This window comes from Stegastes partitus, unplaced genomic scaffold (assembly GCF_000690725.1).
Source record: "Stegastes partitus isolate 25-593 unplaced genomic scaffold, Stegastes_partitus-1.0.2 Scaffold1730, whole genome shotgun sequence".
Classification (NCBI taxonomy): Eukaryota; Metazoa; Chordata; class Actinopteri; family Pomacentridae; genus Stegastes; species Stegastes partitus.
This window is the reverse complement of record NW_007579461.1, coordinates 1-24,072: the sequence shown is the minus strand read 5'-3', so window position 1 is coordinate 24,072 and position 24,072 is coordinate 1. Positions and strand designations below refer to the sequence as shown.

Here is a 24,072-nt window from a genome sequence, read left to right as displayed (position 1 = left end):
GTGACACGAATGCAGAATAAAGTAAACGACTGTTCTTTTTTCTATCTTAGTATCTGTCTGACTAATCTGTTAAACTGTGGCGCTTCAGACCTTTAGTAGTTCTATAAAGCGTTTTTTTTCCCCAACAGTCGTATCAATGGCACCTCACTATTCCACTGAAAACCACCTCGGGGGTAACATACGAGGATATATTGCCATTTGCAAGCAAAGGCAAGCTAGGGAACGGGGATCTAGACAAATAAAGCCTTAAAAATGCTTTAAAAATCATCACTGTAAATGTTTTATGAGGAAAGAAACGCACTTCTCGCATTTCTTGGACCTCACAGTCGATGTAATGATAACTTGTAAAGCCTTCACAGTACCCATGTTTTGTTTTGTTTTGTTTTTTTAACGCTTTTCCTTTCTCTAATACAAATTTAGCCAAAATTGTAGTCAACCGGCCAGCGTGGCTCCTTCAAGCATCTTGTTGTCTCTCGCTATAATCTGCAGCGTCAGGCAGTGTTACATCATCCCAGCTTCATTTCATTATCTGGACTTTGGCTGACGTTTGTTGTCTCTGGACATGTGCCCTTGATGTCTGTGTTGTAACGCAGTCTTTAATAGCTGCCACACAGTGTAATTAAGCAGTTAACACCTGTCATGACAGTCAGAGTATTGTGAACGCTGTTGAAGGCTCACACATGAAGACAGAAGTGAAGTAAACAGTCACCGGTCTGTTTTTTTTATGGGAATGCAAAAGGAAAAACCAAAAGCTTGTAAAGAGGAGTGCAGTATTCTCACTGCCGCCGTAAAGTCTTTCACATAAAGAACGTGGTTTGTTTGATGCAGCATTCATACGTTTTGTTGGTCCTGATTCTTGTTTAAGCCGAGCCATCTCTGGCTTTGATTGCTCCTGATTGGGCTGTTTGATTTTGCTGAATATCTCCCCGTGGCCTGTGCTAGGTATCTGCAGGAGTGTCAGCAGGTGGTGAGTGGGATTTGGGGTTCTAATCATGAGGCGTGTGCGTGTGTGTGTGGTGATTTAACACGCCTGATTGCTGCTGAACCGAAGTCTGACGCCACCAAGCTGGTTGAGCACCCACACACTCACATAAATGTATGCTAATACGCATTTTTTATCAAGAAACAGGAAACAAAATTAACATAATAAACAGGAGTTGACATTCCTGAATAGACGGCTAGTGGTTAAGTAATGCTTTGACATGTAATGTTGTCTTTTGGGGATATGGTGACTCATCTCCTGTAATTTGGGGTTTTTCATCCTTTTTACCCCCAAAGCAGGAGCGACAAATTTCTGTGGTGTTGTGCATTTGGATGATGATAACGAGAGTGATTTGCTTTTTCTAATGTACACCAAACAAACACGTAACGGCGGCATGCAAATGGATTTCTGTTCCGACTTCAAGACAAAGTTAAAAATCTTGTTTCTGTTGTTGAACCGGTGACATATTCCCGAGTCAGATGTGGCTTTAAAGGACAGCGACTATGCCGTGTGACCAGTGACTATAAAAGAAAGGCTACTTAAGATTGATCTTTGTTCAGATGGCATGATGCCACCAATGACGAGACGAATACAGGCTGTTGGCCTTCTGTCCACAACTTCATCACTTGTTGTTTAACAAATCATTTCAAGCAGCTCTGGATGGATGTGTCCAACAGTGTAATCATGTTTCCTGGAATGTCAGCTAACTTTGCCAAGCCTTTCAGGAAGAGTGGGACAATAGCATCGACAACCTCATGAGGTTTTTGCTGTCTTGTGATTTCTGCCCTGTGACCTCGTGCTCAATCTGCCCCCCGTCATTCCTCAAAGAGTCGCATTTGGTTGTTTACTGTTGTCCCTTTTGTTGTGGAGATGTCATGCATTAGAACAGGAAATACTTAATCCGCTATATTACAAACAAGGGTTGACCTTATTAAAATATTTCATGCAGTCATTTCTTTAACCTGCTAGCAAGGAGGTTCGGACCAGCCACTGAGATTTGCTTGTGCAGTGATGTGCTCCCTTACTGCCTCCTACAACAACACCACATATATTTGTGATTGTTCTTAACTGTTTTTGCGCTTTATGGTGGATTTAGAGATTTTTACAGAATGTGTGTCCATCGTCATCGGTAGTGGACTAACAACAGCAGTCTCTCATATCTGAGATGTTGGAACGTGACAGTCTTTCCTGCCTTTGATTGCAGACTTGACTGAAACGATTAGTTAATTATTTTTCTGTTGATTGGTGCGCTAATGTCTGCGCTCTCGTCTGTTTTCCTTCTTTCCAGACTGCGACTCAGTGGGAGTACTGAAATGACCAGCCGGCATCCCAGCCATGCAGAGAGCACTCACTCCTCAGATAAGCAGCCGCCTGCCGTGGCCCCCAAGCTCCATGTCCACCGATCACTGTCAAAGGAGACCATTACCATCCACTTCTCAGCTCTTGGGAAGGAGGAAGAGGAGGAGGAAGAAGAGCTGTACACTACGACTGTCTCCGCTACCTCAGCCGCTCTGGATGACTCAAACATTGTGACAGCTTTAGAAGCAAGCGAGGAGATGTTTGAAGGGGTGCCAGTGGACTCTGCTGCTGGGGTTGGTGTCATCCCTGAATCATCCAGACTTTCTCCCATTTCTAGACATCACACTAACAGTTCTCCCACACGGACTCTGTCTTCACATGCTTCAGAGCAAAAAGCCTCGACGTCTAACTCGTCGCCAACAAAATCTTTAAGCTTTCCCTCCAGTGACAAACCTTTCCTAAGCATGGTTAAATCTCTCTCCTCCGACGCCGAGTCTCGTGATGGGGTTTCTCCTATTCCTGCTCCGTCAGTGAGGCACAGGCATCTCATGAAGACTCTCGTCAAATCATTGTCCATAGATACATCCCAGGACTCCTCATCCTCCTCCTCCTCCTCCTCCTCCTCCACACCCTACCGTCTTCCAGAATCACGCCTCAACCTGCAACTCTTTAAGCAATTCACGCAGTCCCGGATACCGTCTGCTGCCGCGTCGTCGCTTAGCGATTCTAAAACCGCCCCCTCCTCGCCGCTAACCTCGCCGGATAACCGCAGCTTCTTCAAAGTCTCAGAAGTCGAGGCGCGAATCGAAGACACCAAGCGCCGTCTCTCTGAAGCCATTTCCGAGCCGCTCCAGCTGCTGAGTAAAATCATGGATGAAAAGAGTGGCAGCTTAGTTGGCAGCAGCATTTACCGGCCCAAGGCGCTTTCTGCCAGCGCCTCAGAACTATCAAACATTGCTTCTGTTAATGGTCACCTGGAGAGCAACAACAATTACTGCATCAAGGAGGAAGAAGGAGGTGACTGGGAGGCCGAAGGCCCCAACAGCCGAGTCTCTGGTACAGCCGAATCCCCTGTCAGCCTCTCTGTCGACACAAAGAGCCCCAACAAATCATCGCCACTGTCCATGTCACTGGACAAGTGCTCCATGTCTGCTCTTGCAAAACAGGAGGACGAGGACTTTTGCATCCTGTACAGCGACGACTTTGATACTTGTACTGAAACAGACGGAGATGGTGTTGATAGAACTGACAATACTGGAAGTGGTAGTCAAACTAAAGTGCCACTAAGCGGTAGCACCGAACCGTGCAGTGAGGATGAATCTGAAAGTATTGCGCCGGCGCCTAGTGTTCCGCACTATACTCTCAGCATCCTTACAGTGTTGGTCTATGGGTATTTTGTATTGCCGCTGCCAAGTTACGTTGGAGGAATGCTGCTCGGGATTGGGCTGGGATTCCTTTTAGCCATCGGCGTTGTGTGGCTGACGGGACCAAAACCTTCTGGAGGTGACTTCAGACATTCCAGACACCGTGGCGAGATGTGGAGTCTGACCAAGTTGGACATTAAGGAACCAGAAATCTATAAGGTCGGTTGTTTTTTTTGTGACTTTTAAACTTCTTGATCTCATTCTGGTGAATACCTGAGCAACAATATTCATTTAAATTTTCCCAATTCGATAATGACACACAACTTTTAGGCTGTAAGAACACTACAGGAAGGACAAGTAGGGTTTTCAGATTTGGCTTGGATTGAACAAATGCAACTGGGACATGCTAGCTTTAACAAAAGGGCTTGTCGGACTGAGTACTTCAGAACGATTACAGCATAAAAGGAAAGCCTCACCTCCCCTAGACATCATCTGATTATACTGCAACTCCTGTGGTTTATATTCTAAGAATAATACCTCATACTGTCAACCAAGGCTGTGCAATTAATCAGATATTGTTCATGATCAGGGTTTTGGGTTTCTGCTAAACTCTGATAATGACGTTTAAACTGATCCCATGCTTGCTCCATACTGCTGCGTTGCGGTGGCTGAGTGGAGACTGGCGGCTTCTCGGCACACAGCTGCTTTGCTAGCATCTACGGTAGCCTGCAGGTGAGGCGTTTAGGAGATATCGTTAAGGTGTGTCTACTGAAACAAATGTTCAGCAAGCAGTTCCTCTTGGAGATGCACTGAAGTTAATTGAAAGAGAAGCCTGTTTTGAGCAAATGCAAAGATTTGCACATTGGCAGGAATGTAAGAAGACGTGGAAATGAAAGCATTTTGTCACCCATCATCCTACCAATGGCAAGGATTATCAGGCTTTGTGCAGCAAATCAGATCCCCTCTTTGTTGGAAAATTCATGGATGAGATACTGGTTGAGCAGCAGAACTAATTTTGCTCTTAAAATAAAAACACCTCACAAACTTTAGTCAGTGCATCTTATATTTACTACAGTTCATGATATATTATCTAGGAATGTCTGTAATATTTGCACTTTAAAGCAAATTTCTCACAGAATCCTACACAGAAAATTGCGAGATATGTTTTTTAGTGTCGTATTCTGAAAACAACAAGCGTTATTCTTGATCGTGACCCTGTGTGCAGCTCTGTCTGTGAATAAAAGGCAAACTTGCCGTTCAGGAGGCATATTTCCTCACACTGAAGCGACAAAGCAGCAAATAAACTCGGGATGGATCCTGAGCTGAATATAGCCGGATGAACTTCAAAGCCTACCACGCAGAGCAGATGACAACAAGCTGTTTAAGGCTTTACTTGAAAAGACAGCGGTTATGAGACACTCTGTTATCAGTGGGAAGTTCACAGAGAGAGTCATGTAACCTTTTCTGTCACTGTCGGGTATGTTACATGGGTGACAACACGCTGTGAGCAGATATTCACCATGTCCTCGTTTTCCAGGCGCACTGCTGGATTGATGTGTTCTTTCTTTGAGTTTGTGGCTGTTTCAAAAGCATTTCTGTCTTCGTGTGTGTGAATCCTGGAGGATTACATTTATGTATTTTAGATTCACATGTGTTTCTAGTATTTTGCAGCACAGACCTCGGAGTGAACTTTATGTTGGAATCTGCCTTCCTTCCAGGGCTGGATGAATGAGATATTGAACTACGACCCGGAGACATACCACGCCACACTGACGCACTCTGTGTACGTCCGGTTGGAGGGCTCCATCATTCGTCTGTCTAAACCCAACCACAACATTGCCCGTCGTGCCACACACAACGAACCAAAGCCTGACGTTACCTACATCAGTCAGAAGATCTATGACCTTACCAACAGCAAGGTACGTCGTCACTGTTCTGACACACCCACACATGTAAAAATAGAATTCTATGCATCTATTTTAAAGCTTTAATTGGAAAGTGATACCTTAGGTTTTTTGTAACATGCTAAATGTTAAACGTTATGCCGGTAAACACATTTTATTTTTTCTAGAAATTTGGAAGAAATATAAATCAGTTGAGCTTTGACTCACTTCATTTTTCCAAATCCTCCTTCAGGTGTATCTGGCGCCTCAGAGCCTGGCCAGGAAGCGAATATGGAACAAAAAGTACCCCATCTGCATTGAACTCGGCAAACAAGACGACTTCATGTCAAAGGCCGAGGGCGACAGGTGGGAGGCCAGCGAGGGCGTGAGCACGAGGGACAGAGGAGAGGCGACGGGAGGAGGTCAGGATCGAGGCTGGTCGTCCTCGGCCAGAGACCTGACCCTCTACCTGTTTGGAAGAACTGGGCGGGAGAAGGAGGAGTGGTTCCAGCGCTTTCTGTCAGCCTCTAAGCTCAAGGCGGATTTGAAGAAAAGCTCCTCCGTTGTGGGGAGTAAGAAGGGTGAGTAAAAGTGATGCTCGTGTCCATACAATGTTGGTTGTGTTTTGTTTTTTTTTATCCATGGCTAAAATTTTCTAAGCTAAAGAGCCCATATTATGCATGTTCACTGGTTTATAATTGTACTTTTTGGATCTTCTGGATTGTTTAAATGCTCTACTGCTGAGAAATCACATTAATTTTCTCATACTGGACATTACTGCAGCACTTCCTCTGTCTGAAACGCTCCAGTTTAGCTTCTGTTTTTAAGGCCTTCTTGCCAAGAAGCTCAGTCTGCTCTGTAAAATTGCTTATGCACTGTAACTGTAGATCTCTGAATATATAGTGTCTCTGTAGTAGGAAATAATGGCAGGCTGCAAGAAACTACTCCTTATTTGTTTGAGGATCAAACTAGCTGCGAGGTAGGTGTTATGTAAACGTGACACGGTGACATCCATAGGTAAAGGAAGGAATGCCTGGACTTTAAACGAGGCTTTTCAGGCAGGAAAGAAGCAGTGGTTTCTGTGGGAGAGAATAACAGCGTTTGGCGTGAACTTTGGGTTTTGTAAGTTTTTGTGAACATTGTACATGTGTAAAAAGTAAAAATATAACCCACAAAACTAAATGGAAAACCACAATAGGCATAATATCGGCTCTATAAATCATTTTAGGTGTTTTTTAATTCACTTTAGAAACAGCAAAAGCTGTACTGGGAGCATGCAATTCCTCACCTCTTTCTAATGTTTGCTGTTTCCCACAGCTTTGAGCTCCCACAGTCGCAGCAGCAGCCGCAGCAGTCTGGATGAGGCGTTGGCATCTCAGCCCCGGCCGAAGGACTCTTCAGCCTCCTCCACGATGGCAGCCAGTGCCAAAGCCAAGCCTCTGCTGGACTACAGTGTCTACATGGGCTCCTTACTGCCAAAACAGTTGGCAGTCAGCCCTACAGCTGCCAGCCCTGTTCTCCAGAGTCCTCAGAGCAGCCCTGGGGCTGATAAGAAGGTAGCACATACTCATCTCCCATTTACACTCTCAACACATTGTCCCTTCTAATTCCCTCCTTAGGTGACAAACTTGTCGTGTCATTTACAATTTAACTTCACTGTGTTAAAAGCACTGTGGTTACACTCAACAAACAATAGCTAATGTTGGGATTTGTCCTCTCAAAGATGTATTCAGAGGAGTAGAACAAGCTGTGGATTGGTGTGCGTTTGTTCTCTGTTTATGGTAACTCTTCTGCTCCATGTTTAGCTTCAGAGCACCACTTCAGCTCCGCTGCAGCCCAGGGGAGAGGAGGAAGAGGAGGAGGACGCTGTTGCCTGGGTGAATGCGGCTCTCGGTCGGGTCTTCTGGGACTTCCTGACGGAGCCCTACTGGGCTGAACTGGTCTCCAAGAAGATTCAGATGAAGCTCAGCAAGATACGGGTGAGTAGAACAAGGGCCATAGCAACCGCGTCCCTTTAGAATAGAGACTGAAACAAGCAAATGAGGTGTGATAAAGTAACACACAGTCACGCTCACATTTCTTTTGACGGCATGTGTCCAGCCACAGACAGAGTCAACACACAGATGAGTTCTCGTAAAAAATGTCACTGTCTATATCTGTGCAGCTCTTTAAACGCCCCTGCAGCTCCACACTGGGTTTACGAGCAGAGGGAGAGGGACAGAAACACTTCTATCTCTATACTCTGCAGGGTCTTTCTGATCCTGTCCTCTGGCCAAACTTATTTTGCTTCGTTATATAATGTGTCTGGATCTGCGTGGCCGTCCACAATATGTCATATGTTGAATGACTGTGTCGACTTCTGGTGTGAGGCATAGTCCACAGGTACACCGGTATTTCTTTAAACAGGGTTTCTCCCTTTTTTTTTTTTTTTTGCTCTAAAAAATATCTGCAAAAAAACAACTGATTGGAGTTTAAATAATATGCCAGGACTGACGGTAACGCCTCTGTTCCTCAGCGTAGTGGAAGAGTAGTCGTACGTTTCTGTGCAGCACCGGCACTATTTTGGCAACATCCACCATCGCACAAAATCACCTCATGTAAACAGAGAAGGTAAAAGTGCACACTCTGACTTCTCAAGCCAAATCTCAGTTCCTACCTGTCTACACGTCAACAATGAAAACTGAGTTTCTGAATATCTTTAACGTCAAAGAGGTTTTTCCAGTCACCTAAAACTGCATTTGTATTTGGACGAAAGGCCAAAATGGACATGTGGGCAAAACCCGAATTAGCAGTCTGATAGCTTTTTTGTCAAAGTCGTAGCCTTTCTAGGTAGGACCACGTGACATTTATGAATCACTTTAAACACAGTCTGAACTGCATGCAGTCGCTTCAACAGATAGGCACACACAGGAATTACAGTGTACCGATACAGGATGCTGTTATCTATAATGGGCGATATGACAGTCTAGGAAGTGGTGCTGTAAATGCTAAGAGCTAATCCCCTCTGTTGGTTTGGGGAATTCCTGAAACATGACAGCAAAACATAATCTCCTGAAACACGCATGCATTCATCTGCAGTGTTGTAAAGAGAAAGCCGTGGCCGTTGCGCATTATGTTTGTCTTGATGTACTGTACGGTAAATGTCACGCGTGTACTGCAGCTCTCTCTGTCTCTGTGGCGGCTATATCTGAACGAATATTTGAGGAAGAGCAGCATAAAAGCGACCTTTGTCTGAATGACAGAACCTCGTCACGTCGGCTTGATTTACGGCAGCACCAATGTCGCGGTACACGTCTGAAAAGGATGTACATCTGCTTCAAACGAGGACTTGTTGTTTGTTTGAAGTAGTTTTTTTTCTATGTTTTTTTCAAATGCACTGTATTATTTTCCTGAAATCAATTATTCATGCACAGCGTCTTCAGCCCACTTGTTTGCTTGTGTCTCTTTCAGTTGCCTTACTTCATGAACGAACTAACCCTGACAGAACTGGACATGGGCTCGGCCACTCCCAGAATCCTTGGAGCTTCGAAACCCAGCATCGACTATCGAGGCAAGCAATCAAACCATAGCAACCTGCACACACACACACACACACACACACACTATGGATGTCATAAAACTACTAATATTTCTGCTTAGTAACGCCAGCCATGAGCTTTGTGGACAATTTTCTAAGTAATGTCCATTTATTGCACGGCGTTTGTTAAACCACAGAGCACATCTGAGTGTTTCTCGAGAAAGCACTTGCCAGTCAGTTATCTATGTCAACACCGGCGATAACGAGGACGAAGGCGCTGTAATGTAAACAGGCTTTGTATCAGGATACTTTTGTCGTGTAAAGTATTTTCAGTTTCTGCATGCATGGGAGGCTCTTCAGTCGAGTGTCAGCTTTCTCTTGGAAATTGGCGTGATGTGTCTTTGTTTTAGCTGAACCGAAGACATAATTGGCATCAAATACGCACATATAATGCAAAAAAATAACTAGAGAACATTTTGCACATTAGTTGCACACTCTAAAATCATGCACGTCATATTGTAAAAATTTTAGGGGTGGGACTTTAATGCATTAACGCATTAATTACAATTAATTAATTACAACAAAAATAACGCGTTAAAAAAATTCACCGCTATCCAGGACTGCTAGCGCTAACAGCTCCGGCGGTTTCTGTGCTCACTGCTTTGCATTCAGGTGGTACCATAAGTTTGATGTGCTTCGGTGGGATGCAAATTCTTTTTTGCACAAGTTGCACAAAACCACACTCTTGTCGAGGCTTCCATCAGGCAGTTTTTTTTAAATCTGTCATCCATCAGTCCAAGTGATGCACTCTCATCGGATTCTGCCATGTTTGTTGTTGTTAGCGTAGCGCTGACGCATCCTGTGCATCACTGTGATCGGTGGACCATGAAATCAGGCGCTGACAAACGTTCCATGTTGTCTGGATGCAAACTGTTAATTTTTTTTAACGCGTTATTTTTCTTCTAATTAATTAATTGTAATTAACGCGTTAAAGTACATTAAGGGTGGGACTTTAACGCATTATTTCCGTGTTAATTAACATGTTAAAGTCCCACCCAAAAAAATTGGCAACCTTTCTTTAGGACAGATAATACCTCACGTCATCCTGGACTTGTGTATGCTCGCTGTAAAAATATGTACAATTCACCAGAGATATTGATTTAAGCAACAATATTCCAGAGAGTCGCACATGAACAAAACTAGAAGGCCATTCAGAGAGTCCGCCAGTCGTTGCACAAAGCCCGTTATGTATCTAGCAATCTTAAAGAAATGGATCTGAATCTCTTACTGTGCTCGTGCTCCACCTCTCCACCAAGTGTCATGAATTTGGACCCGGTAGTTTTTGCATAATCCTGCTGACAGTCAGGCAGATTTCGCTGCTAACCTAAATAAATCTGGTGTGACTGTGACACCGTTGTCCCTCCATCACCAGACCATGATCTCAGCAGTGACATTACAGAAAAGAAGAAGAGAAAGTGGCTAACCACAACCTGACCAGAGTAGAAGAGTCTTCTACATTTACATAAGGAAGCGTAAGACCAGATTTCACAATCGAAATTTCTCAGTGCACAAGAGCCGATGTCTCTGTAACCACAGCGCCTCTTCTTATAAACTGCCTTCGCTGTCCGTGTGTCATTCTGCTGTGACTGTTTTGTCTAGAGTTGCCTCAGCAATCCAAACCGCCAGTCGAACTGTCAAAGCTTCACGTAATATAATTTTCCAAACCTTTGCTGGGCAAACTGAGTAAAATGTCAGATTGAGTGAAACCTTTTGCAATCCACTGCGTGCACACACACACGTGGACAGAAGTGATGTTTAGTCTCATGACTGGCCGTTGCTCCCGTTCTTTCTCTCGTGTTCCTGCTGTGACTAATAAGATCACAATACCGAGGCTGTGCTCTCCATCCAAAAGAACAGCAGCACTGGTGACAGCTGTCCTCACTCTCTATTGAAAGCAGCGCTGTCCAGACGGAGACGCTCACAATGCTAACCATAGACACTGCTGACAATCAATTAGAATGATTTAAAGCAGCCGTAGAGACGGCAACAAATGCAGATCATCTCTAAAAAATGTAATCAAAACAGAAGAACGTCAATATGTTGCGTTCATTCTGTGTTTATCGTGAGACAATTATCCACTTCCAGCTGCTAGCACCACAAAAACTAAATATAATTTTAAAAAACAATGAGGATGCCAAGACATTTGGTGTTTACCGTGTTTTTTTTTTCAGTAGCCTTTGGTTGTTCTTAGTGGTCTTATCCTATTTGGTCTTCATTTCTGCTATATTCTTTATATTATATTTCATTTTACAAGTTTTCTGCTGTTGTGTTTCTTCTTTATTTGTACGTATTTTTATTGTTGCCTCTTATAACAAGTACAGAGAGAACTTAGGTCAGCTCGAGTCGGGTTGTTATAAACCGCAGACAGCAACAACAGCTGCTCCGCTCAATCCAGCGGTACGCTCGAGGTCAAAGAGAGATGCTTGTTACTTGTAGACTCTCAGCCGGGTAAATAAGGTTCAAACCTTTTTCCCTTCCTCTGCAGCCGCTGACCGGCAGTAACAACGCTCACAGTAGCGTACTGTTGTTTGCCGCACAGCGAGAAGCCTTGGATGTATGGAGCTGGAAAGATGTTTGTGCTTGATTAGTGTGAAGAAAATCTTCTTTACCAAAGGTGTCGCATGGCGCAGATCCTGGAAAATGCCTCATAAGTGAAAACCTTGTTTACAGAAGTCTAATGGAATCTGATTGGCTGTTGGACTCTTAGTTGAGCACAATACAGGCAGGCCCTAAGCACTTCAGCAGGTCTTTCCTTTGGAGCGGATAAATCGAAGCTTAGCTATGTGAGGTCTTAGCTCTGCACAGCTATGCAGGCTCAAGTGGTGCTAAAGTTTCAGCTAGCTGTGTTCGAGTTTTGATCACGAGAAGCTTTTGTACGTCACTTTTACAGGAATTCTTCTATGATCATTCCGACACGCAGCCTTAAGCTTCCCATCTCCCTCTGCCACGTTACTTTTGTCATCCCCCTCACATTCTGTGGCAGATCTGGCTTTTTCATCTGTTTCACATGTACAGTCTCCTGCTCTGTTCCTAGTTTTTTCTTCCTCTTGCATTCCCTTTCATTTCATCTTCCTCTTTGTGTCCTTACTCACTTTTTTGGTCTCCGTGTCTCTCTTCCTCCCTCCTGTGCTATGACTCACTGCCTCATTTTTATCACTGCGGCACTCACATAACCCTGTAATGAGAGCAGGAAATGATTGCATCTCCAACTGAGATGGCAACAGCATTTCTTGGATCAGTTCCAGGCAAAACACACCTCAAAAGCCTCTTCAAATACAATCAGTGTGCACTGAACCCGATTCCACTGACTGCGTTGATGGGTTGTCGGCTTTATTTGCACTTGCGTTCGGAAACGGCTATATGTTGCCAAATGTTTTGATTTCTTTCCACCAGATTGTAAGTGAATTGATTCGGATCCCCCACAGCGAGTCTCAAATAACAAACTGCCACATTTTTAGACACATTTCTTGGAGGTGAGAGAAAGTAGGAAGGAGGCAAGAGGTGTGTGCTTCAAACAAAAGACTTTCTATCCATTTGGCTAAAGATTACTGAAGGCATTTAGCTTTCCTGAGCCCTGTGAATGTTTCTTTTCAGAAGGTCTCCCTCGCCAGGGGAAGGTGATGTTAAAAATCTGTTTTTGTGCCGGTGTGTTTCCACCATCAGTGGCCTCTGACTTTGAAGTTTTTTTGTTGCAGAACCTCCAGTGGAGACGGTCAGTTTAGTTTTCCTTTTCAAATTTCCACCGCTGCTACAGTGGCTGTATCCTCCAGGCATCTCAAGTTCTGCCTTTACCTCGTCTCACCCCGCTCCTTCCAGGAACGAGCATGCTGAGTGCAGTGGATCGATTAACTTCTCCAGCTGTGTATGTGTGCATATCTTCAGAGGCAACGCTCTCTGTGTCCTTGTACCTTTGTCGTCCTGCACATTTGTTTTTACAGACACATGCGTTTCTGTATTCTCCGTCTCTGGAAGCTGACACCCTGCAAATGTGAAGGCGTTTCTTTGTGGTGTTCATGGTGCACTGCTGACTCCTCACCATGTGGCTTCGTGACTTCACCCCAATTAAAGAAGCGCTGCCCTGACCCAGCAGCTTGCACTGAGGCTCTTCTCTCCTCTCTCTGTCAAACAAAGCTGTGCGTAAACACCCAGACCAACCAGACTCACGCCACACTCCTCAAGACCAGTGGGTCTGGAAAGGCCCACTGGGCTCATCGTATCCACCATGCTAACTCTGCCGTGCTGTCTTTCTGATTTTCTGTCTATTTTCGCTTTTTCTTTTGCTCCAACTCTTTTTTTTTTTTTTTTTTTGACCTGCTTTCACTTCTTCTCAGCCGTCTGTTTCCTTTAAACATGTTCTTCTTCTCTGATTGTTTTCTCTCTAGCGTACTAGACTTATTGCCTTATCGTGTCATTTAGCAGAGCCAGCTGGTGTTCAGCAGAGCACCGAGGAGAGGCCAGCAACTTTCTCTATTGTCTGCCTTCCCACGCCACGTCTTCTGATAATATCAAAACGAATTTCTGTTGACAAGTAGAGTATTTCCACTTATGCCCAATCCAAAGCAAACACTTTAGACAGACTTTATTCATGAAACAGCCACGAAGTAGAAACTCAATACAACAGAAGTGAATCAGCCTTTAAGAACTTTAGCAGTTTTGGACCAATGGGACGTGTCCATCTCCATGTCTGCATCACGTAGGAAAGATTTGTCAGAAGAAATGAACAATCAGATTGTGGGGCTTTGCAAAGATGGAAAAAGCCTGATGAATGATGGACTGGTTGGGCTCAGATGGGGTCGGGTTTGGTGTGAACTTGACCAGGACTATCACATATTCCTCACATTGAAGCACGGAGGTGGAAGTTGTGACGGTATGGGGCTGCGTGAGTGCAAAAGGTGTTGGAAAGATGGTGTTTAGAGATGGCACCATGCATGCCTGTGGATACACCAAAATAGTGGCTGACAAGATGGCTCCCTGTGTAAAACTGAAAAGCACAGCGTCACAGTTACACACAAGCAGAAGAAAAAAGTGAAGCTGTGACACGTCCAAGTATGCTGCCTGACTTGAATCTGATAGAACATCTTTGGAATATTTTAAAGAGGAAAAATGGAGCAACACAACCCGTGTGAGGAAAGAGCAGCTGAAAAAAATAGTCCTTTAAGGTGAACAACAAAAACATCTTTCAGAAAATTGGTATCCTCCATGCTGAGGGGGACGGGGAATCTTAGTATTAGAAAGTATAGTTCCTACTGTGGGTCTGTTCATTTTAAGATAGAATGTGGGTTTCAGTTTTACAAAACAAATCCTCTCCTGGTCCACTTTGAAGCAAAACAGTTGCTGTCAGATGACACAGTTTAGAATCATTTGACGTGTAATGGATGTACATGCTGTATGAGCACGCTTTTTGCCAGATTACAAAGCCTATCTCAGGGCTACTGTTAGGAAAGCCATCTAAATCTAATTATAGAGATTCTGGTGACTGTGCAGCAAATACTGCAGCATGTGTGTGTGCACTCGTTATGGACTTTAGCATCACGTATGTGCACACATGCAAAGTTCATTGTTTTTTTGGATCAGATTAGCTTAATGGCCTTCATCCTGACCCAATTCTTCTTTCCTGCATCATCTGACAAACTTTGCTGCCCCCCAGTGGGGAACAGGGGAACCTCACCCAAGTGTACAGCGAGAGCAGAGGCTGCCCCGTGCAAGCCAAGCTGTCGATGGAGGCTTTTGAGGAGTTTTGTGTAATCCAGATTACAGCAGATTTGGTAGTGCGGCGGTAAAAGGAGCAGCGGGAGAGCCCTGTTTCTGCAGCCGCTCCCTCCTGCTGATATCAAACGTGGGCTGCGGGGGAAGACTGCGTGCTCTCCAGCTGTTTTTCTCCTCTGGTTAAAGGACCTTGTGATCCCTCCCTCTTTCTTTCCCCTTCCTTCCCCGGGTCTTTCACTCTGTCTTTCTCATCAAAGCAGAAGGATCAGGGAAATAGAATCGGTCGGAGTCCCCACTTTAGTGATGCTTGAGGGGAACGAGAGAGAGAGAGAGAGATGCCACAGAAAGGACAAAACAGCGACGGGAGAACGTGAGCAGGGAGGAAACAAAGGCGGCGAGGACGACGGTGTGCACGAGTAATTCAGACTCGGCACATGAGCTGTCAGTGGAAATCGATATTTCTGTGACAGCTCAGAGAGTGTGATGGGCATTGAAAAAACACAAACATTAATATCTGGAGTACCTTGTTGTTCAGATGAGTAAATGTAAAAATGGGTTCCAGCATGTTTGACCACGATTGTGAATGCATAGTCCTGACAGTGAAGCACAGACGTGATGATCAGGTCCTGCAGGGTGTGAAAGGTTTTGGGGAGATGGCGTTTATAGGTGGCACCGCGAACGTCTGTGGCTATATGTCAAAACACTGGCTATGATAGATGCTTCCCAGCCTGCAGAAGCTTGGTAGAAGATGGACTTTCCAGCGAGATAACAATAAAAAGCATCAAGCTAAATCACACAAGAAGCTTCTCCAGAAGGATAACGTGAAACCAGGACGTAGCCACACATGTTGCTTGACTTAAATCTGACAGAACATCGTTGGGAAAAAGGAAAGAAGCAACACAACTTCTGCAGCTAAGAGCAGCTTCAACAGAATAGTCGCTGAGGAATGACAAAACATCTTTCCACAAATCTGCAGTCCTCCATGCTAAAAAATACTCCAGTAAATAGGATTTGGACGGTATAATAATGATGAAGATGAAGTCTCTGATCAGCAAATCTCACTCTTCACAGTTTCATTTCTTAGACTGACATTTCTGATGCCGACTGTGTTTTTCAGGTCTGTGGTTCGACCTGGAGATCTCCTACAGGGGCTCCTTCCTGATGACCCTGGAAACCAAGATGAACCTCATCCGCCTGGGCAAAGAGGGGGACAGCCTCCGCTTAGGGGAATTTGGCAAAGACGGGTAAGACGATCAGCCTCCATCGGACCGCGTACTCACTTTAGAACAGCCTTGATTGGACTCAGTGTCGTTTCCTCCTCTACTCAGGAAGACGGTGCTGGTCTGTGCCAGGTGTCAGCTCACCTGTTTCACTCAGTGTTCTGTATCTTTTCTGTCTTGTCTTTTCCCTGCCGTTCCCTTTCTCTTCTCTGGATTCTGCCTCTCTGCGGATGTGTTTCTGCCGTGGGTGAGTGCTGCTTGACTTTCAACAGTGATCTCCTCTGTTCATTTTCCAGTTACAACATCTTGTTTGTCTCGTTTCCTAATTCCATCTAATGCCTCGTCTGATTAATTATTCATTTCTTAGCGTGCTCGGTGCTTCTTTCATCGGCGTGTTTCCTTGTTGTCATGCCAGAAATTAATTCTGAGCAGTGAAGAGCAGCCCAACATGTTCACATATATGTCCGTGTACATACTTACAGACGACACTCAGGCTGCGTTATGATGCTCTGCATTGTTTTGGCACCAAAATGGAGTTCATGTATTTCTAATTTTTTTTAATTTATGACGCTGGTAAAGTAAGGGCCTTTGTTGGTGTCAGTGGTACGTACTGGATCGGTGTTCCTTTAAACTACTTACAGTTCGTACTCTTTGGGGTTGGACTGGTTGGGAGTTAATAAGAAGTGAGTCGAATTTTGCCAGACCTCATAAGGAAACACATTTAGATTCAGTTTCACATCAAACTACATCTGAAGGGTTGTTAAAACTTTACAGTTTGGAGGTGAAATTACAAAAAAAAACATTCTTAAAGATCATTATGACTCCAGCGATGTGCAAATAAATAGTCGTCTGTAGGCACAATGACATAATGTAAAACCCTGAGCATGAGTTCCTGCATTCATGTGCGCTCACCTTAATCCTTTTGTGTTTGTTGGTGCGTTTCCAGATACAGGCCGAGGACGTACTGCCTGGCCGACAGCGATGAAGAGTCGTCCAGCGCCGGCTCGTCAGACGAGGAAGACTCCTCCGACTTCTCGAATGATTCTGCCGGAGCAGACGGGTGAGGACGAGCTGTGGCAGTTATTTAATCTGTTTTCACAATCACGAGCTTGTAGGATGTTTCCAGATTGTCCTGCATATACAAACAGAATATTACTAGACTTCAAATAAACGTGTTTTGTGAAGTTTGAAAAGCTTTTTTTCCTTCTAACTCCTGAAGCAGACCTTTTGGTTTCAAAGGCCTCACAGTGACAGTAGAGTAGTGACTGAGAGTTATCTGAACTGGGACAGAAGATGTTACTGTTAGACAGCTGTGGATACATCACACATGGCTGGTAATGGATTATTAAAAAGCCTGTGTCATGCTTTTCCAGTTTCTTTAGCGTGTTGTAGCCCTTATCGTAGAAATACCAAACGGAGTCATTCTCTTTGCTGCCTTGCATCATTTCATCACTTGAGCTGCTTCGTGTACAAACCTGTAGCCAGAGAGTTTCTAGAAACCTTGTCTTTGCTTACATCGGGCCAGTTTGACCAATCTGAGCAGACTGGTCGACGTGCAGCGTGGAGTTGTGGGAAAACAAGACGATGAGCTTTTGTTTGAGGATCTTTGTGCCTTTGGTTTCTGGTATCAGCACGGCACTGTGAGACTTCGTAGATTAAGGTCAAGTGAACATTAACAGACTTAAATGACTTCTGTCAAACGCTTCTGTCAAACAAATTCTGACAAGAGAATCAAGAATCCAAAGTGGATGCCTTGTTTGACACAAATTAGTCATTTCCTGTAGACTGGTAGTTTAATTTAATAAAATTACAGACAGTTCATGACCCATTTCTGTGTAAAAGATCCACGTTTGCACCACTTCTGAGCTGCTCACGTGTCTGGAGGAGCTGCTTTCACTGGTTTTAGCAGAAGCCCAGCGTAGTGTAGTCATGAGGTTAAAGTGTTTCAGACAGAGGGCGTTAGAGCGCGTAAACATAGTCCAGGAGAACCCAAAAACAAAATTAGAAACCCGTAAATGCGTCTAAGATGTTTCCGATGTGTCGAAGAATCACTTTTATTAATTGAAGAAAATGTGATCTGGTTTCATGGAAGTTACAGCTGAGCTAAATGTAGTCCGATTCCTCCCCGACCCGCTTTCTCTCTGTTAACACAGTTTGGTTGGAGGACACAAAGCCAGCAAGATCATGCGCTTTGTGGACAAGATCACCAAGTCCAAGTACTTCCAGAAGGCCACGGAGACGGAGTTCATCAAGAAGAAGATGGAGGAAGTGTCCAACACGCCCCTCCTGCTCACGGTGGAGGTGCAGCAGCTCCGGGGAACGCTGGCCGTCAACATCCCGCCTCCTCCCACCGACAGGATCTGGTATGTGAAGGAAGTGTTGTTTCCCTCCAGCCTAATCAGAGGAATGCTGTGCAGAGTGACAAATAATCACATTTTCCCTAGAGACGGCTCTTTCCCACAGACAGGAGAACACAGTCGAGCCTGTTGCAAACAAAGGTCTTTAAGATGACTCTGAATTTGTCAGATTTCTTTTCGCGTGTCAACAGTTCCTGAAGCACAATCCACATACCTTAAATCTATGTGATGGACAGTTAACCTGAAACACACAAAGTAGGGAAAGCTGTGCTCAGAACAGGTGGGATTTTTTAGACCGTTCAACTCTACGTCTTACAAAAACAAATAAATGCATCACCCAACAGGCTGTATGTCTTCCTGCAGCTCATCACTGCCCCCTGGTGGAGGTAGCTCAGAAGTTGCTCATGTGTCACCTACTAGCAGTGCTTGTGACTGATGGTTGGTTGCTTTCTGTTGCAGGTATGGCTTTAGGACACCGCCTCACCTGGAGCTGAAGGCCCGACCCAAGCTGGGAGAGAGAGAAGTCACTCTGGCTCATGTTACGGACTGGATAGAGAAAAAACTGGATCAGGAATTCCAGGTACTGATTGTTTGTTTCTGTAATTCAGTGACGCAGTCCGACGTGGCGCAGCAAGTTAGCAGAGTTTATCTGCAGGTCCATGCCAAACAAGTGGTGTGGGAACTTTTAGAGGAAACCGCATGTGTACCCCAGCATCTTATACGAGGGTTGATCAGATAGTTCTGGGACTGTTCGTGCCCCAGTTAGCTGTAGGACCTGTGTTTGACACGTTTATTGACACCTGGTGGGTTTGTGATTCATCCGCGGATCTAAAACGGGTGCAGGAAAGAAAACATCACATTGCGACCTTCATGATCAACGCTGGTGACAAGAGGTGGGTCGGCAGCTACCACTGAAAGAAGAAACAGCATAGCAAGAGAGCTGCAGTTCAGAAGGCACGTGGACTCAGGAGTACCAGGACCGTGCTTGTGGTTTTCCTTAACATTCAAAGGGTTGTGCACCAGGAGGTGGTTGGACTGTCAAGGTGGAGTTCATGCTTTCCGTGTCCACCGGGGGGCGCATAACGCAGATTTTGTCATCCGTCCACGTTGGAAAAGGTTAGCCACCGTTTGTACGAGGTGTTTCTCCGTCATCCACACCTTTATAATTCACTACTAAAGGAGTTGTAATTGAAGAAGTTGCAGCCGGACGTTGGAGGAACTTTAATTTGTACGTGCTTTCCACTGACACAGTAGAAAACCAAAAGCATTCCCACGTACGGCGCTGCGTCCACTGGATGCTTAACGCAGATGCATGATTTTACCTGATGAGACTTCCAGGGATCCTTACAGGTGTTGCAGAAATGCTGGGAGCTGCAACGAGGCTACTTCTGCAGGAATTTAAATTTAAATCGTGACAGTTTTTGATTGTCGTAGGTTGTGTGGAGACGACCCGCTGACTGTCCGTCTTTCTCTCCTGTCTTGTAGAAAATCCTGGTGATGCCAAACATGGATGATGTGTGGCTGACTATCATGCACTCTGCCATGGACCCTCGCTCGGCTGGCGGCCCCTCAGTCGGCCTCCCGGCGGCGGACCCCGAGCCCTGGCAGCCAGAGAGGGACAGCACCAGCCAGCCATGAAGATTGTTTACAGTATTTCCTAAAGCTTATGAAGTCTCAAAACGGGGGAACCGGAGCCAAAGTCGATGGGCGTGGCGCTACTGTAACACAAACACATTCCCGCAGTGAGCTGCTTTCTCACTTCAAATAGAAGAGACCTCGTAACTTCAACAGGAACGAGGCCGAGTCGACACTAAAGACAAACTGTTGCTTGCTGCTCTGTTTAGTAGTATTTATCACGCCGGGGGAAAAGGCGGTTTCGTCTTGTGTGACGATGAGTACCTATTGAATAGGCGCTGACATGTGAAGGGAGCCTTTCTGGGCTCGTACCTGGGGGCGGGTTAATCAGCAGGAATATTTTTGGTATATATTTTATGTCCGATGAACACGTTGATGTGGAAGCATTCACCAGATACCTTACAGCCTGCCGACGACGGGAGACGTTTAGCGTCGAGCTGCAGCAGATGAAGTGCGATCGTATGTTGAGATTAGAGGCAAACGGTTAGCGTGTGAAGGAGCGCCGTCGTTTGCCTTGTTGAGGATGAACCGTGAACGAGTGGAGAAGCTCCGATACTTGATGTTATGTTTCTTTACCATAAAACATTAAACCTTAAAGTGGCTTTAGCGATTTAAACCTTTTATTTTTTGGATCAGGTGTTAACTAACAGTGTTCATTTGTGCTGTGACCAGACCTTCGATTGCCAAACTCCCTTTTTGTTTTTTTCATTTTAATGCCACTGATGCCGTTGTCTGTATGGAGATGATGCTCGAGAGCAAACACGCGGTATGTAGGACGAATACACAATAAGTGCAATGATAGAACTGCTACATAGGCTTTAGTATGATCTTGTATAGCGACTATATAAATACACAGTGTATGTCTGATGACAAGTACGAGGCCTCTAACACGTCTATTGAATGTATGTTTGGATATTTTTGCTTTGGGTTCTTGTATGAAAACAGTTTTTTGTTTTTTAACCCAGTTCTGACTGGGCTATGCAAATTATTGCACAAATACAAGTTTTCTTTTTGTTTTCTAATGATAAACACTATGTCGTGTCCTTTTTCCAGACGCATTGTGAGAATCTTTGTGGCGTACACGGTGGTGCATGCATCCAGACATGGTGTCGCTGATGATGTGTGAATTAAAATGACCAATTTTGATAAACAACAGTGCTTTAAAAAGACTCTGCGCACCTCTTTGTACGTAGGAAGACACTTTAACACAAGTTAAGGTACAGATTATATCAGAAAGCGTCTATGGTCCAGAATGTGTGGCCCTGTCTACGGGTTCCCTCTCTGAATATGCCTTTGTCACCTTTTTTTCTGATCTTAACCAAAGTCCTTCGGTTGGGCCTTCAGCGCCGGATCGCTCCGTCGGACTCGACTTGTATCGATAAAGGGTCGATCCACCCAGACGTCAGAACTTCTCTCGATTCATGTCGTGTTTTTTTTGTTTGTTTTTTAACTAAATCACGCTAAAAACTTCTACCTGAACCAGGAATTCTTGCCAAATCAAACACAGCTCTGCTCCAAATACTTTCAGAGTTGTGAGATTTTTTTGAAAATAGTCCCTCTGTGTTTAATTTTATAACTTCAATCGCTTATTTTTCACAGGATTTGGCTGATTTTTTTATTTGATTTTACACTGAATATCCCAGAAATCTAAAAAAAAAAAAGTAAACAGTTGGAACTTGTAATCATGTCAGTAGCTTGTACCGCTTTTTAATTTTTTAACAGAAATTAAAACAATAACAATCTGTAACTTATCATCAAAAGGAAAAATCTCCTCTAATGTTCGCTCACAATTTGCTTCGAAGCTGGAAAATCCAATTTCTTGGACATTTTAACAGTATTTTTTTTTTTTTTTTTTTCCCATGAAGGATTGTTTTGATTTCTTTGAGACTTTTTGAAGGGAACGTCTTCGTATCCATTGAAAACCTATTAAAGATGTTATATTACTCCTTCGTTATTTAATGATTTTATGAAAATGACAAATTTTGTTTGTAGTTTTCAGTGGCTTTAATATCACATTTGGTGGCTTTAATTATCAGGTAAACATCTGTACTATGTTGATTTCCAGGTTTTCTATGTCTGTATGGTACCTGTTGAGCTGTTTTGTCATTAGTTCAGGAAATAAACGACTCAAGTTCCAGCTCGTAGTGGTTTTGGTCATTGTGTAACGGATGGTTCTTTGTGCTCCGTGTGTCTGGACGAGATAACGTAAGTTCATCAGCTCGCAGTGTTAATGTAATTAGAAAAACAATAAAGCAAGTCTGGGCTGATCCTCCCTGATTCAGGCAGATTAGAACCGTTACGACACGACGGCCTTCTAGACGGGACTTGTGTTGGGTTCTGTGCATCATGGAAGATGGTACCACCTGACCTGCTGATGTGCAATTGTTGAATTTGTTCCTGAACTCAGTAAGTTCTCCGTGCAGCAGGAAAACGTTGCTAACTTGGAACGATTTTGTGTTTCCCATCTCAATAAATTTTTCCCGATTTACTGTTTGTGCTTCTAAGACTTTTTGTGAGCTGTAATGCAAGTGCAATAAATGTACATTAGCCAAATCTCATTAAATAATGGAGTAATAGAGGTACAGACTTTTTATGATAAATTCGATTTGTATTGTTTTAATTTCTGTCTGCATTGGCTCCTGACATGATGACAAGCTCCAACTTTTTCTTGAGGTTTCTGGGATATTCAGTAAAAAGAAATCTGCCAAATCCTGTCATTAAAAAAAGCAACTGGCTTTAAAGATGCTTTAAAATAATCGCTGAAGTTAAAAGATTTAACACCTATTAGGGCCTATTTTCAAACTCAGAAAGTATTTGGAGTAAAATTGTGGCATTTTGTGAGATTTCATGGTTTAGGTAGAAGATTTTGAATGATTTAAAAATAAAAATAAATAAATACATGAACCAGGAGAAGTTCTGAAATCTGGCTGAACCGTCTGGAGCGACCTCAGGTGAAACATAGATTCATGTAGAACACCAAGGACCAAGGATCAGGATCACCAAGTAACCTCAACGTGTTTCTGGACAGTGGGAGGAAGCCGGAGAACCCGCAGAGAACCCACGCTGCACGGGGAGAACATGGAGACTCCACGCAGAAAGATCCCGGATGTCCTCACCGGGGATCTTGTAGCTGTGAGGCGACGGCGCTAACCGCTGAGCCACCGTGCAGGCCGGAGACTGAGCAGAGCTGTAAAAGATATAAAAGGTCACACATTTAACAGAATCGTGCAAATGAAAAGATTCGCTAAAATACAGACAAAGAAAGTTCTCGACAGAACGTTTCTCTGAGTTCACCTGAATGTACCTGAACGTGGATCAGATCCTCCGTCCAGCAGGAAAACGTCTGAACTGAAAAGTAACTGCATTATTACAAAGTATGAATCGTTCAATATGAGGATGTGATCAAGTTTACAGACCTCTGAACAAAGTCTCAGAACTTTTTAACCGAAAAAACACCAATTATTAGTTAAATATATTAATTAACATTCATCATCATTTTTAGTTTGACTAAGGGTCTAATTGATCTAAAAATTTTAACTGCATCCTTTTTAAAGTTTTAATTAATTATAAAGTTAACGATGTTTGTTGCATATTAGATAATTTTCATGGGTTTTGGTCTATTTAAGTGCATCCACCCTGAAAAATAATCAATGCAAAAGACAATATTTTAATTAAGCAGCTTAATTTCAGCATTTTATTGGGTAAAAGGGGATCAATATTTAATTTCAGAGGCATGAATATAAGGAAAACATTTATTTAAAAAAGTAATACTATAGCATGTCGTTTTTGGCAAAAAGGGTCACGTTTCAGAATGTCGTCAAAACGTGTCAGGATGTAGTACACAGTGGAAACAGTGCGATGCATGTCGTAGAAATCACCACAGGAAAGTATTTCACAAAGAGAAATCGTTTTCAGTTTTGGCGTGAAATAAAAAAGTCATGCTATAGGGCTGCTGCTATAGCTCACCTGGTTGAGCTGGCATCATATGTGTAGGGTGACAGTCCCAATGTGGAGGTCATGAGTTCAAATCCCGCTCATGACCCTTTCCC

At 43.9% G+C, this 24,072-nt stretch overlaps 1 protein-coding gene across 2 annotated transcripts in view; it reads left to right on the top strand.

The window, feature by feature from the left end:
- Nucleotides 1-22,160, top strand: part of LOC103372303 (testis-expressed sequence 2 protein-like) — a 45,049-nt gene extending 22,889 nt beyond the window's left edge. The window contains exons 2-12 of one of the 2 annotated variants that reach the window (XM_008301911.1): nt 2,271-3,864; nt 5,364-5,564; nt 5,782-6,109; nt 6,846-7,084; nt 7,334-7,507; nt 8,979-9,078; nt 15,929-16,055; nt 16,984-17,091; nt 18,185-18,394; nt 18,848-18,968; nt 19,874-22,160. In XM_008301911.1, coding sequence (XP_008300133.1) covers nt 2,296-3,864; nt 5,364-5,564; nt 5,782-6,109; nt 6,846-7,084; nt 7,334-7,507; nt 8,979-9,078; nt 15,929-16,055; nt 16,984-17,091; nt 18,185-18,394; nt 18,848-18,968; nt 19,874-20,026 — 3,330 coding nt within the window. In that variant the 5' untranslated portion in view covers nt 2,271-2,295 and the 3' untranslated portion in view covers nt 20,027-22,160. Of the gene's footprint in view, nt 1-2,270; nt 3,865-5,363; nt 5,565-5,781; nt 6,110-6,845; nt 7,085-7,333; nt 7,508-8,978; nt 9,079-15,928; nt 16,056-16,977; nt 17,092-18,184; nt 18,395-18,847; nt 18,969-19,873 lie in introns of both variants that reach the window. The other variant, XM_008301910.1, reaches the window with a different exon arrangement.
- The last annotated feature ends 1,912 nt before the right edge of the window (nt 22,161-24,072 follow it).